Below are 15,703 nucleotides of genomic sequence, written 5' to 3'. Positions count from 1 at the left end.
AATGTTTTCAATATTTGTTCTCTCTTAGCTTATTAAGCTCCTTGGTTTTTCTGGGGGCTTTATAGGGACATTTGAATAAACTTACAAAATATTTTTCTGGATTTCTCCATCTTGCGATATCCCAAATTAAGTTTTACAAATTAAAAAGTAACACTACCCTCTTATACAGGGAAAAAACAAAACACCTATTACATGAAGTAAATGAGAAAAGTAACACGTATCCGTAATTCTTTTCCGTCAGTGTTTCACCACTTTTCACTGAAAAGCCATAAGAAGTTAATATTTCGCAAACTTTCCAAATTATACGTCTTTTTTAATTAATGAGCCAAAAGATTTTAGTAATTGCTCAATTGACAGTTCAGTTCCAAGATCGAATTGTTATAATTGTTAAAGTTCATGGCAATTATTTTTTTTAATCCTCCATTTGCTGAATGGCGTTACGCCTATAGCTCTTATTAGTATTGAAACAGTAGACTCACTGAATCGTGTCGGAACGGTCTATTCGGCACGGCACGGCACGGCATGGCAGGGCCAAATCGAAGGAGGATATCACGCACTGAATCGGCATCGGCGCCTTTTTTTAGCCCCGGTGTTTGGCAGCTACTAGCTAGTCCTTACCTATCAAGTATATTTAATTTAGCTGTGTGACTTACCAAAATTGCCTCAAGAATACCTATGTCTCACTTGTGATTGTTACTTCCAAATAGCGTAAATTTACATCATAAGTTTGAAGAGTTCTAAGCGAATGTTATGATTATCGCCAACTAAGTTAGTAACTGTGACTAAATATGGTAAACTATCTAAAATGTCTGTTGTTAATAATATAGTTGATATATTATCTGTTCGCTGTAACTTATTGGTGTCATTTAAGACTACTGGTTTCATCGACAATAATTCACTGTTTCAAAAAGAACGAAACAGCTTATGGCGAATCCGATGAACAAGAAAAACATTAGACAATTTTATAAATTCTTCTGAAAGTATTCCCAACCTACTATGGGGCCAGTGGTCATTCTTTTGAAATTGTCGCTTCGAAGGTGTTGTCAATATCGATTCCCTAACAACCTATAAATTTTCTGTTAACTATATATCTCTAGCAAAATCCATTTAATACCTATATTGTTCCAGAAGATCTGACTTACTTTAAAACGTGTTCCGTTAATTCCCTAGAAACCTTCAAATCGAGGTATTATTGTACATCGCTCAGAAGAACTAATTGATCACGTACCGGTAATAATGGCAATCAAAAACAACCATTGCTTGTTCAACAATTAAGGAAGTTATTAAAAATGTCCTTTATAGGTTAGTTCAGGCTAGACCATCATTTCTAATTGGATTATGGCAAACTCACGGCGGTCTCAAACAAATTATTAAAATTATGTGTAGGACGAACGTTGGATGATACTGTTTAGGCCATTTGAAGCCGTTATCATCGAATCAGATGTTCAAAGATAATGGCATTGGTAGTAACCTTGATTATTGAGGAAACATTTTTGAGGAACATTGATTTTTCAGTCATAAGAACTTCTATACTAATATCTTCGCTACGGAAACTAATGAATCTTTATTCGATTCCGAGTAAGCTTCTTTTAGTCAAGAATTTTGAATGAACAATCGACTATGACAACATTTTCAAAGAAGTGAACAAATTATTGAATGTCTCGATGTTACATCTTATGTTCTAGATATTAATTTATTACCGAGCAAGGTTGACACAACTGCATTTTGGCACGGACTCCATAGATATTTTCCAAACAAAATCATTAACAAACACCTTTTGAAACTAATGAAAAACCTGCTGAGTAGTGTCAAAATTCTCGTTGTTTCAAGCCTGCTTCAAAAACCAACATTAAAAGCATAAAATGCATTTATAAAAAGTTATCTACGTTTTATTATATCAATTTAGAACTGCCACTATAAACAAGAACGTGGAGAAGTCTATTGCTGTTGAAGCTTTAATTGTAAAATAAAAACCGTGTATATGGTAGGATGTGTAGACTCTAAGACATTTTCGTCCGCGCCCTGTATATAAGTGTCTGTGTTAAGTGGGACACTGAAAAGAATTTCTCACGTCGACTTATGTGTCAGTAGCTGACCGTCTGCAAATGTTAGTGCCCCCAAATCAAAGTCCTATAGCTTTACGTGTAACGTCCAAGTTCACTGTAACTTAAATGCATATTTTTTTGTTTCATATCTCATTGTATGTAAGTAGTTCTAATCGATACACAGCGCCGACTCATCTATATCTATATTTTTGACACTGTACAGGATGTCTCAGACCTTTATTGTAAATAAAACCTACATTATGATGACTTATTTAGCATTGATATTGAGGTTGTTACCATTATTTTCATCTTTCTAGACACTTGTAGACAGAAAGAAGTTACCTAATGGATTGATATGGCATCCTGTATTTCGCTTTAAGTAAGTTGCTTTCTACGCTTTAATGTCAACCATGCGTTCGTGTAAACCTTTAAACCATTTCGTATTGAGCCAACAGTATTCTTATATTGTGAGATTAATGTTAATTTTATATCTGTTATTTAATGGTAGATATAAATTTTGTTAACCCTTCAATCTTATGTGATACTATAATTTAAGTTTAGATAAATTTACTTAAGTTAGATTGTTATTCGTCTTCAAAGTGACTGGACCTTCTCCAAATTTTAATTGTTAATAAATTTGGGAATATTTAAGGGCCATGAATCGTTTCGATTAAACTTTGTCTCATATACAAGTTTCGTTAAATATCTTTACGTACTATTCGTCAACTATAAATATATAATTATATTCCTTCGAGAAATTACGTTTGTTTTATTGGTTTTCTCGTCAATTGCCGATATTTTTTTATTGAATTGGTTTAGGATTTTACTCATTTAGGTCGATAATGTAATCAATCAGTCGATTCGCCTTTACATCTGAAATTTCACTCGATTGAAGAAAACAACGTTATTTCTGGTTTTTAGTCATCTCGACCACTTACTACCTTTATTGGAAACAGTAAGAAAATAATTGCACACGTAAGAAATTGGGAAAATATAGATATATTCATTCGAAATATAACAACTAAATGCACAAGTATATTGAGAGAACAATTGCTGAGTTCTCAAAGTTTTTGAAATTATATGTTACTTAAAGTTTGGCATATATTTCAACAATTTTCGTAATTTAGCTATTTCGTTTTAGTTATGTTAACTGCATGTAGGTAAATTAGACACCCACGTAAAATAATAAAAAAGTAATAAAAACCCCAAACATAGTGTAAATTGCTAAACGTGATACATAAATGAATTTGTATTAAAAAATTATCTTAAAATCGATAAAAAGCTGCCAGGATCGTATTTAGAAAAAAATTTGAGGATCATTCTCGACAAAAGAAATGTAATTGAATGAAATCAAGACTGTCATGTTGAAGTTTATAAAAAACTACAATGGAAAATTGGTTTTAGTTTTTACCTATCCCTTCCCATAACTCGCAAAAAAAAAAAATTTTAACGGTTGAAAATTCCGGCTTTTTTCAAAACAACTGAAAAATCGTGAAACTATAATATTCACCCATTTAACCACTCCTAAATCTATTGCTGTTTTTGCCTCCTCCAAAAAAAATTACAAAATGCTTATCGGTCAGTACTAGATACTTTTTCTGTTCCTGTTCCTTCTCAGTGTGTGAAAAATATTCAATAGGTGCCAAGGTTGTATAGTGAAATTTAATTTATTACTCAAAGACTTCTTGGTTAAAACTATTATTTCCCTCGTTTGACCAATGTTAATTCGATTCAGAAAACTTTAACTGTCTGCAATAATGTCACGTGAATACGAAATTAGGACGAAGCATGTTTGTTTGTGCCCTGGTATCGATAATCAAAAATATGTTAGAAAGTCTGATCGTCCTCCTTTGGCTAATATACAGTGCGAAGCCCTACACCACAAAGGTCTGGATGATAAGAAAGGAAAAGAACAAATGGTAAATAATCCTGATAAAAAAGTTAATTTCCAATTACTAATAGTATTAAGATACTTTCGCCAACTTGTTATTACGATTTAACAGCTAATAGATTTGTTTTGCTTTACGTGATATAAATAAAATTAAATTGTTATCATTTAACAAGAAACTGAGGAAACTAGTCAAAGAAAATTGAAATCAATATTAACAACTCAAATTACAATCCGAAATAATATTCACTTTTCCATAGGGTGACGCACATATCATTTTTGAAAAAAATATTTTAACTATCAATTTGGTCATAGTCAAAAGCTTTATAAATTAACTTTAAGTATATCTTCCCATTTTTTTTTGTTACACGAAATATCAATATATTTTTAAAAATTGCATTACATTGTGATACATACAGCATCCAAAGCTATGCAGAAAACTATCGTGCCCTGGTCTCAGCAGATATGTTTCTCCTCAGTCATCCTCTCAGCCCAGAACACTTCACAACTCAGAACTGAATCATAAGTTCATCAAACCAACGTCGCAACCGACGGAGTTGAAGTCAACACCTAAACCTACGGTAAGAATAGTTATTTTCATACATTACAGATCTTTAAATTTATTGAAAAACAGACTCTTCTATAGAGTTAAATCTTTTTGGTCTCTGGTAGATTCCCTTCACATGACGCTGATATTTTTAGGTGCCACTGAAATCTTCCTTATGTGGATTCGGGATTATTTAGCATTTAATCAAACTATTCATAAAATTCAAGTTGTGCGTAAAGTGTTATTATTGCTCTTGCGTCTTACAAAACACGATGCGGATCGATGCGCTCCTTACAAAACATTCCGCTGCGCATTGAGTTTAGCAATATGTGACACTGTACTACATTTTTATATACACAGAATCCAAAGCTATGCAAGAAACTATCGTACCCTGGTCCCAGCAGATATGTTTCTCCTCGATCATTCTCTCAGTCCAGAATACTTCACAACTCAGAAGTCGGCCATAAGATTGTGAAACTAACATCGCAATTGACAGTTCTAAAGTTAACACCCAAATCTACGGTAAGAGTAAGCATTTACCAAACAAGTACAGAAAGCGAGACTTTACCGCACGTTGATTGCAGTTGACCGCACTCACTACACGTCGTTCTGTTCATACGTAGAGTGTGGTAATGACACTTCTGCATATGTTACGTAAAATATTTTTCCTCCGAGCGCATGGTTGTTAACATTGTTTTTTGTATATGGCAGTATGTATCTGCTAAAACAGCATAAAATTTGGTTATAGGAATCTACGCGTAGCTCAAAAAAGTTTTCTTCAGGCCCCACTAGGTTTGTTTTTCCTTCAGTATCCTCCTATTCGACAAAACAACGGAATTCAGAATCCGACCAGAAGATTTCAAAACCTGCATCCAAACTTCCTGTCATACAATTACCGCAGAAAATCACGGTAAGTTTGCAGTTTTATTCGAGTTAATTCAAAAATAATCTACTGTTTTGAAATCCATCCTTTGGATCTAATTAAAATTAATGCAAAATTCTAAAATTGAATTTATGTATTTAGTACTTTTTTCTTTCGTTTCATTATTATCTCTATTAGTATTTTATTTATCCTCTCCTTGTTTCAGATTTTATCACTATCCCGGAAAAAACAACCTATCCTTAACCTAAAAAGCATGTTAAATGTTCATTCTCCATTTCCTCCTATGCAACCACCTGCAGCTGAATCAACTAGAATAGACAACCTCAATTCATCTGAAACTAAACTTGCTACCCGCATCTTAAAGGTATTCTAATTTGAATTCTATGGAGTAATTTATTAAAGGCAGAATTGAAAGGTCTGCAACTTGCCAAATGTTGGTTATTTATGATTATTTATTAATTATCAACAGCTGTCAGAATACGTAAAAAAAGAGCAAGTTCGCATTAAAAGAAAGTTGATGATGGAATTAAAAAATTGAAACTTTATATACAGAAAAAATTATTTTCATGTGGTAGCCCGCCAAACAGTAATTTCCATTTTTCTGCTTCATTACATAAGAGCACATGATCAAAATAACAAATAATAATAATAACGAGAATAATAATAATGTATAGGGTGGTTTATGGCACATTATGGGATTCTGCCAGAATAATCTAATAAGTAGAACGTTTATTACAATATAATATTTTCCAGGCGCGATCTAAATCCACTTCGTGCTATCAAGCTAAAACCCACATTCTAACTAAAGAAGCTAATACAGCAACTTTCTCTGTGCCCAATTCTGGCAGGTCCAGAAATGACAAAGAAATAGACGATGTGTTCGTAAGTACATAACTCCTATTCACAATTTAAGATCTAAAACGGGTCATTCTATCATACAATTCTCAAGAATTAGTCAAATATTTATTTAATGCTTCAAATGTTGGCTTTTAAAAGCACAGTGGGCCAACTATCCGAAACTATTTGAACAATATTGGAGATTACTTCAGGAAGCAACATTTGGAGCATCGAATTAAGGGTTTGGCATAGTCTTAGACGTTTTATGGCATGCTCTGCTCTGGTTCTCAGCGCATACATTGTTATTACCAAATAAAATAATATTTTGCATGTTTCAGCTGTTTCCAAAACATGCTGAAACCAAAACAGTCATCCACAATTTCCCTGCAACCAAAGCAAGAAAATCTTCGGATATCAACACTTATGTCTATGACGCAAATATTAATTTTAAAATACCAATTAATAATGAACAAAGTTCTGCAAGTTACATAAACAACGATAAGACTAGAAACAACTCCTCAGGCTATTCCTCAGACTACTCCGAAAAATCTCAAGAACAAGCTTTTGCAGTGGTCCTCGACCCCATAGAAGCCAAAACTTTGCCCAGCCTGCAATTTTTGTCTCTCTGTCAAGAAACTTGCAATACCCTTTCTCCTTCCATGCGTGAGGAATTATTCTTGGAACCTTTTGGTTCTCCCAAAAGAGTTGAAATAAAAAAAGTAAATCAATATTTAATGGCTACTGAGCCAAGCAATTTAAATTTCCATGCGAGTTCTTCGGGTGAAGATTTGTACTTCGGCATTGAAAAGGGTTTCGTTAGGGTTACAAGAGATACTTCTATTGTAGCAGAAAAGGACGTACCATTTATAAATGGGGCTGAATTCTTTTCTAGTGAGTACCCAGCTAATTAATTAATTTTTGGATGTAAAGTTTGGAATCTCTTTTGCAGATTTGGATAGGGGAAATTGTCCAAAGACCAAAACCAAGCCAATGCATAGTCCGTTGGAAATGCCAGCTCTTCCTAAAAGGAGCATATCAATTTCAGGGTCTACTGATGGAACACAAATAGGCATTTGTAAAGTTCCAGCTGTAAAGAACACTTTAAAGAGGAGAAAAAGCCAAAGTAAGTGGTTTCCTGATACTAGTCACTGGTCCCCTTAATCATTAATTAGTGTGCTAATTCAAACATCAAAGTCCCTTAGTTTGTATTGTTCCATTCTTAGTTTGTGTTGCTATCAGAGAGAATTTTGTCAATGGCTGGACCAACTTACGGAGTGCTAAAAGAACAACACTCGTTTCTAATTTGAACTCACTCTTCACTACACTTAAAAGTCCCTAGTAAGAAAAAAAATCCACGAAATTCGAAGAGTAGACAAGAATTTATGAAAATTCTCAAAATATTATTAAAAGGAATAAGACATTAAAAATGGTCTAGCAATGAGTATAATGCAAATTTCGTATATTGATCCCTTAGAGATTGGGCGATATCTAATGTTTTAAGAAAATCTGAATTTGAAATGAGTTTTTTCAAAAAACTCCCTATATTTTATTTTAGAATTAGATTCTACAGCTAATTGCGAGTATTTTACATATAAATTTCACGTGTTGATGTCAATGATTTTGCCCGTAAATGGAGCTTTTGTGAAAATATTAATTATTTTTTCCCCAGAAAAAAATGTCAAGAAATTCAATTTCGTTTCAGAAACGTCTACTGCGAACCCATTTTGGTACTGTCCGGTATATGGGGAGGTAAGCGATATCAGTTTCATAATTTCATCTTTTACATTGCTTTACTATAAAAAGCACCTTTTATTATAGGACATGATTTCCTATAGTCTTCTAAACAGAAAATCGTTTATGCTGAAGTACGAATGGGTAGAAATGTATATTGATAAGAGGGAACGCACCAACACTCTAAATTGGTTGAGCCAAGTAACAGTAAGTAAAATTTAAATATGACAAACCATACCCGTGGTAAAGTATAATTTCCTTTTTCCAGCAATTTATAAATATCAAGCACGAAAGCACATATTTTATGGCAGTAAGGCTCTTTGATTATTCAATAGTTAGCTTGAAACTTAGATGCAGGGTTTATAATCTGACTGCCATTGTGGCATTGTGGATTTGTGATAAATATCTAACAGATAGTGGAAAACTTAAGGTAGTGTCACTTTTGGTGGAAATATGTGTTTCGACGTGTGGGCAATTTTTTTTTCGTTACAGGCGTCTAAAATCTTTTCCCTTTGTGACAGCAAATATTCTAAACAAGAAATATTATCTATGGAGAAAAATATTGTGAAAGCCGCCAAATTCTGCCTAAATATGTCCGACCCGCTTGATATTCTATACTTCTACATGAAATCATTTAATTTGGAGGAAAACAATGTAGGTATTCTGTTTATAGCGTATTGGTTATAATAAACTGACGTCCACAAGTAACGGGAGACATTTTTTAAGTAACTTTAAATATTTTATATTCCAGAAGTGGCTTAACTAATTTGAATGAATATTTTGCAAGTTTAATTATTCTGTTTTTACCTCAACTTTAGAATAGTGTTGAATACTTTAGTGCGCTTCACAACTCATTTCCTAACAAGAATTTTAAAAGTCTAAAAGCCTAAAACTTATACAAGGTACAAGTACATAGACTAAAAATATTCTCAACTTATTTTCAAAATATTTCAACTATGCAGTACCTCGGTAATACATTTTTAAATGATAGAACCTGTATATTATGGCATTTTTCGATGCATCATGAAATTTGAAAAATATTTCACGTAGCAACTTCTACATATATCAATCGTGTTCGAAATATTGCCTTTTGTAATATAACAATTCTGACATTTTTTTGATCGTAATTTCCAAATGGTTTCAATTAGATCAAAACAGTGTTTTCAGGGTAAGTCCAAATTTCTAATTTAATTCAATTAACAATTATTCAAATACCCTATAGGCACTTCTTACCGAAAATGGTGCGTATTTGACCATGGGTCTATTAGCGCTTTTCTATTTTTTACGGAGTACTCTCACCCCTGAAATAGTTCCATAATATGTTACACCCTCTATATGTATGCAGTTATTATATTTGCACTCTGCATCCTATGTGTTTTTGATGGGTTTTACTTAAACCAGATATGTATATATTTTCAGCGTTTACTCAACTGTGCCAAATTTGCCCTGGAATGTGCAGTCTTATTCGAAACTTACTCACTAGTGGACAGTCATTTCCTTGTGGCGTCGATCTTGCATATGTCCTACAAACGGGTATACAATTTGATGGAAGTCCCTATTAATTTTGAAAGATACGATCGAAAGCAACTTGAAAAGTTTGTGGAGAAAGTCGTAGACACTAACATAAAATATGCAATTATGAAGAAATACGAGGTTGTTATCAAATATATTGATGTAAAAAAGTTGCATGTGGCTAAATTGTTTTTTTAATCGTATAAAGAGTCGGAAAGTCAGATGCAATACGATTTCAACGCAATGATGTATTTAATGTTCTACATACTCCTTATGTGCCTAATTTCTATTAAAACGTGTTTGCGTACACAATTTGCGCCAAACATATGAAATCGATCGATAACTTTTTTAGCATTAGAATTAGAGCAAAACGTTTAATACAGGAATGCACGAAGTGGTTTGTAAACATATTTGTGCCTTATAAATACATACATATATTCAAAAGTAGTATTCCATTAACAAACTATTTAAGCATATTATACGTTTTCGGAATTACCCTGTATATTCCCTTATAATTTTAAGATATATGCAGCACTTTTTTCCACACCTATTTTATGTACGTTTTTGTTCGCATTCGTGCAGAATCGCAATTATTTCTATCGTTCTATGAGCAGCAACTTTTTTATTAATAAGAACACATTAAACAAAGTTTGTTAAATAGGCAAAGTTTCACAAAATTTCAATGAGAATCTATTTGCAATTTCTTTAAGAATGTTACCGTATTCTGTGCAAAAATTTCTATATAGAACAGTGTTTAATACTTTTCTATTGTAAATAATTTACGAAATATTTAATACTAAACGGAATTTGAATCTTCATTAATAAAAAAGTGAGAATTATTAACTTATTGCTTTTAGTAGGTAGCACTAGAGAGTTCATAAGAAATGCGAATTAAATAAAGAAAAGTAGGAAATAAATTTTGACGAAATACAATTATTTCTTCTAGAAAATGGCCTTTTATAATTTTATTGTTTTATCACTTGAATATAGTTTTATCATATTTTTAACAAGAATGTAAAACTTGTTTTTTATTTACCATATCTGAGGCAAACTGTGATAGGTAGGTACAGAGTTAATCAACGATGATTGGACAAGGCAGTTTCTCCTGGAATGGACTTCTTCATATGAAAAACCAAAATAGGCATTTCTGAAGTTTTTTCCTGTAGAATCCGAAGATGATAAGTGAAAAAAATTGTCAAATTTATTCAAGATGAAGATGCACTGAAGAAAACTATTCTATTACATGGACAAATTATTAGTATTCCGATATGTGATTATATCATCTTATAGAGTCAACGAAAAATGATCCAAATCTAAAATGTTGCTTGACATAACGTCTTCCAACTCAAAAAAAAAACCTTCTTGTAGAATGCATCATTATCGAATCGTTTATTCGAATTATTCGAATAATTCTAATGGTTCGACCATCCAGAAATATTCCAATAGTCTATTTTTCATTATTTGAATACATAGTTGATTTATTCGAGTATCCTTAATGAATTTTCCAATTCATGCATTTTAAACGAATAAAGTATTTATTTCTTGCGAGAAATAGTTTAAGTTTCAAATATTTAATGTTTAAGTAGAAATAGGCACAGTAAATATAAAGAAGTAAGCAGCTAGTTAGCTAAAAAAATCCGGATTTTCTTCAGCAACAATGTGAATTTATTTCCTTACCTTGGTTTACAATTCACACTCGTCTTTAACTTAGTTATTCTAAATTTCTTTTTTCGCCTTATAAAACAAATAACTATTTAAACAAAAAATTACAAAGAAGTCATGATTTTTAAGAAATATACATATACATTATTATAATATATTAAATATACATATCATGATTGGGATATAAAATATGATCTATTGTTACACTACATTGTAAATTACACTTGCATAACTTAAATAGTTCTTAAGTGTTTAAAACATGAAAATTAGGTCAAATTTTGATAAAATTCTAATTATTTAAAAATCATTAAGTTTTAGGTATAGTAAACCTTATTAAAACAAACACTTATTTTGATCAGAGAATCCAAACATGCAATAATATACAGAGGGTTCCATTAAAAAAAACACAACTTTGATATTTTTAGGGCTTTTGGGACACCCTGTATAATATGAAAATAATTTTAAAAAGTAGCCATAATAGATCCCCATATAGCCCAAAAGTGAAACTTTTTGAAAGCCTCGTATTTTAGCCACAATATTCCGCGCCGTATAGCGTGAATAACCCTGTATACATATACATATATAAAATCACTGAATCAAATATAATTCATTATCATTATCTTTGCTCATTTACTTCTAACAATTACTAAGAGTATAATATATAAATGCTGGCGTCCCTTTAATAAAAGAAAATGGCGCTACCATGAACAAATTCCAAGAATCGATTCGATCGACCTTGAAGCCATTCAACCGCAAGCGCCAGGTGAAGGTCAAGGAACACGACGCCCCCATGATCTAGTTTTACTTGCATTCCACACATTCCTCTGTCAAGTGTTTTAGCGCTGTTAAAGGGGATGTTCTATTTAATAAAGAGATAGCTCAGAAGATGGGTGGGTTAGTAGGTCACCGTAAGTTAGATGGAGCACGAAAACATCGCTATGAAAGCCAAACAAAGACGTCAAAATAGATAAAACCGGATTGGTCCTTGGAACCGTCTGACCAGATCATATATTCGTCCTTGTCTGGGGTTTCCCAGCTGTTCGACTTAGAGAGAGACAAGATGATAATATCAGAAACCGTCTCTCAGATATTTCTATTTTCGTTGTGTCATCATAACCTCAAAAACATTTCTTTTGATTTTAGCTGGAAGATTGTTATTGTTAATGTTATTTATATCTGCAATCTAATTAAAATAGCTGGAAATTACTATATAGACTTGGCTATAAATATCTCTGTGGCAGAAAATTTACTACTTTTCCCCTTATGTAACAAATAACTTCTTCTTTTCATTTGTAATAGATGGTGGAACAACTTACAAGGTAATTTATTTCACTGTTAAGTAATAATGCATGTCAATCAGGTTTAGAAATAAGAAGAAACTCGATTAACGAAGTACACTTCAACGTGACAATTCGACCAAAATGGGTTTTTACCTTTTACAAAGTTCTGCTAAAACCGTGGGCCATCACACACAGGCGTGCTACAGCTAAAAGGCAATTATCAGCTACTTCATTATCAATGTCTTTAAAACATACCACTTAGATGAATAGCAAAATTGGTCTTTATCAGCCTATTACAGTTATACTAATGTAATTAAATTTGGATGTTCGTAAAATCTAGTTTACACAGAGCAATTCTAATTTTGGGGATAACTGATACTATAATGTAGTCATGCCCAGTATATTTGCTAAAAAAGTAATGATCAAACAGTTGACGGAAACATGACTGATACTTTACAACCTGTTTTATGCCTTTGTTCCTTTTTCATTCAATCTCTTTTTGTGTCCAACGGTACCAATTAGAAAACAAATTAGTGTTTTACTCAACGCAAATGTATATTTACTACATAAGTTTAATTCATAGCTGTGTTTTAGACTCAATTATGAATTTCACTGTGGCAATCAATTTGCTACTTTATCGTCTTGTAAATCCAAGAACTATGTGAGACAAATGTAAAATAATGAATCTTTCAGTAAATTACTATTACTATTTTTAACAATAGTAGTTGTATTTACATATCATTTTTTCACATTCATTCACATATCGTATTTATGGAACGCATTACTTCCAAGTTATTACGATTAGAGGAATTTAACAAAACGTAAATAAAGAAGTTAATATTACTATTGTTACTGGCCCCAATTCTAAACACAGTTTTGAAATAAAACTCATTTACTCATTACTAGTTATTAAGTAGAAAACTTTCACTTTCTTAAAGTTAGACCATTTTCAAAGGTTCTGAATATCTATATACATACCTAACCAGGAACGTGAAGAAAATATATTATTAGATAGGTATCATTTAGTATTTGGTAATTTTAGTCCTTCAAAGACATAAATAAAACGCAAAAAACCTAGTTTCAGAAAAGATAAATTTATTTCTTCTTAATATTAGCATTGCATAAAATAAATACAAAAGTTTGATGAATCTACAAATAACTCTATAAAAACTGTCGGATTACAAATATTGTAACCTCAAAATATTGCTATATTTTCAATATAAAGTACTTTTTCTGAAATATATTAAATATATCATATCCTTATATTTAGTAACACATATTCGCTTTCAAAAATACAGTGTGGAAAATGTACAGAATTGAGAAATTCGACCGTGTTGTTTATCCAATAATTCTTCAAAAAAATACAATTTCAATTAAGTTTTGAATGGCAAAATGCCGCCTAAATTTACATAAACAACATTGCATTTTCCAAACTCTAAAAATAAAGTTGACCAAGTTCACCTTGACCGACTCGTTCATAAAGATTTTTTTCCTGAAAATTTCCATTACTTGTTAAATCTTACAAACTAAGTTATAAAAAACACTGGATGGAATAAGTTCTTCCCATTCGTTTTAAGAATTTGAGTGAAAATATGCATTTATGGCTATCGAAAAAGGCATTTTCTCGGTTTCGCAAACAAAAATATGGGAACGCGCAGCAGTAGCAAAAATAGCGATTATTTATTTGAGCACTTATTTACTAACATACCGTCGGACAGTGGCGTAGCCGACGTAAGCTTAATGTGACAATGTAAAGAAGTATACGTAGAGTTTTTGGATGCCACGCCGCTGCCTCGGAAATATTACTTTATTGCAACAATCATTTATCGACGCGAAGAAGTGGACTAGATAAGGTTGAAAGGCCGATATATAATAGATTTCAAATGTAGAGCCTCCAACAATTGTTCTAGTTACGGTAAATTACTTTGTTTCTCAATTGTTATTCATAGCATTAAATACAAAACTATCTCTACTAATAATCATTATTATCAAATAGTAATAAATACTTTAAAACGTTAACGCTAAAATGACACTTCGAATGGTTTGTTTTTACTAGTTAAGTTTTTTGGTTTGATCCGGTGACAGATAGAAGACCGGGATTTGGGAAGAATTTTGACAAGAATTTCCAATAATCCTGCCCAAATTACTGATTGTCTATTTTCTGTTTAAGGTTACGATTGCTAAGTAACACAGCCACTTTGCTATACATAAAATGATTCTGTGATGCTAAGGCAGAACCCGATATGTCTATAGGAAAAGCACTGCTTTAGCATCATAGGATTATTACTGCGGATAATGCGTCAATCATCTGTCACAGCGAAAAGTACTTAACTCGTAGGTACATTAGAAAACGCAGCTTAACAATACAAACGCTTAGCAAAACTTGTCAAAAAACTGGTATACTGTATCAAAAAAACTGAGCTATAGTATTATTCTCAACAACAAACAACTGTAATTGGCATCAAATAGGACAAAGGAGCAAAGTATTCTTAAGAAAATTTCAAAGAGACCTCATCGGATGAGATCAACCAAATGTTTGACAAAAATCTCTAAAAGTAAGATTCTTCAAGAATACCCACTCCTCTGACAACTTTCCCCTCTATTATAAACTAACAAGTTTCGGTGGTACTTGAGAATCCGGTGAAGTGATATCAGCAACGCTGATTGGTATGTAGCGCTGTTGCGAGCTGCAAGAGGGGATTAGAGGAGTGTTAACAGGGGTTAAACCGGTTCCTCCTCCCATAAGGGACTCAAAGTTGAAGATAAGACCGTGAGAAGGAGTAGTGATGGGGATCCCCACTTCGTTGACTCTCGTAGTTGGCGCTTGGGTCACTGCTACGTTAAGAGTGTTGGGTCTGGATGGTTTGGGGTTGAAGGTGATTGTTTGACTAAGCATCGGTGCCTGTAATAAAAAAAATACATCACATAAAAATTACTTTCACACAATTTTGGTATTATTCTTAATGTCCATTAATCATTGAAATTTACTATACCTAGCGATTATTATTAAACACGAACTTTCATAATATCGAGGAACAAGGCAAAAAAGGAAAGAAATATTTCAGTGCAATTACAAAGAATGTGGATACAATGGCATTTACGAAATTGTTAAATGGCTTATTCCCAAGTAATTTATTTAAACCTGTTTGTGCCCCAATTAAGTACGTAAATAACACTGAAAGTTTATTGTGTTTGTACCCACATAGAGAGTGACAATGAAAAACACAGTAACTAATGGACAATATTAGCAGATAATGGACTTTAGGTGTTCCTAGTAGCACCAAATACGATGTCTTGGGTGTTAGTGTGGCCATATTG

General features: G+C 32.4%; 2 protein-coding genes across 5 annotated transcripts in view; one reads left to right on the top strand and one right to left on the bottom strand.

Annotated features, from left to right (window-relative positions):
* Positions 1-3,658: 3,658 nt before the first annotated feature.
* LOC136419980 (G2/mitotic-specific cyclin-A-like) lies at positions 3,659-10,438 on the top strand. 2 transcript variants are annotated; one of them, XM_066406592.1, is made up of 12 exons: positions 3,659-3,964; positions 4,353-4,514; positions 5,229-5,390; positions 5,569-5,727; positions 6,117-6,245; positions 6,539-7,091; positions 7,150-7,323; positions 7,903-7,949; positions 8,019-8,138; positions 8,200-8,361; positions 8,424-8,585; positions 9,351-10,437. In XM_066406592.1, exons 1-12 carry the CDS (start codon positions 3,803-3,805, stop codon positions 9,639-9,641), a joined length of 2,283 nt encoding a protein of 760 aa, XP_066262689.1. In that variant the 5' UTR covers positions 3,659-3,802; the 3' UTR covers positions 9,642-10,437. The 2 variants fall into 2 exon arrangements, with proteins under 2 accessions (XP_066262689.1, XP_066262690.1); XM_066406593.1 differs by lacking the exon at positions 5,569-5,727 and having other exon boundaries at positions 9,351-10,438.
* Positions 10,439-13,460: 3,022 nt separating this feature from the next.
* Positions 13,461-15,703, bottom strand: part of kay (transcription factor kayak) — a 54,740-nt gene continuing 52,497 nt past the window's right edge. For all 3 annotated transcript variants that reach the window (XM_066406180.1, XM_066406182.1, XM_066406183.1), the window contains exon 6: positions 13,461-15,287. In XM_066406180.1, coding sequence (XP_066262277.1) covers positions 14,988-15,287 — 300 coding nt within the window. In that variant the 3' untranslated portion in view covers positions 13,461-14,987. The remainder of the gene's footprint in view (positions 15,288-15,703) is intronic.

The sequence above is a fragment of the Euwallacea similis genome, chromosome 3 (genome assembly GCF_039881205.1).
Source record: "Euwallacea similis isolate ESF13 chromosome 3, ESF131.1, whole genome shotgun sequence".
In the NCBI taxonomy this organism is placed as follows: domain Eukaryota; kingdom Metazoa; phylum Arthropoda; class Insecta; order Coleoptera; family Curculionidae; genus Euwallacea; species Euwallacea similis.
The sequence above is the reverse complement of the archived record's forward strand: the minus strand, read 5'-3'. Positions and strand labels throughout refer to the sequence as shown.

What these genes read in the sequence shown, in the direction of transcription:
- LOC136419980 (XM_066406592.1), top strand. Translation starts at nt 3,803, where the DNA reads ATGTCACGTGAATACGAAATTAGGACGAAGCATGTTTGTTTGTGCCCT. An exon ending in AAAGAGGAGAAAAAGCCAAA is followed by an intron (nt 7,324 to 7,902) that starts GTAAGTGGTTTC and finishes ATTTCGTTTCAG; the next exon opens with AAACGTCTACTGCGAACCCA. An exon ending in ATTGGTTGAGCCAAGTAACA is followed by an intron (nt 8,139 to 8,199) that starts GTAAGTAAAATT and finishes TCCTTTTTCCAG; the next exon opens with CAATTTATAAATATCAAGCA.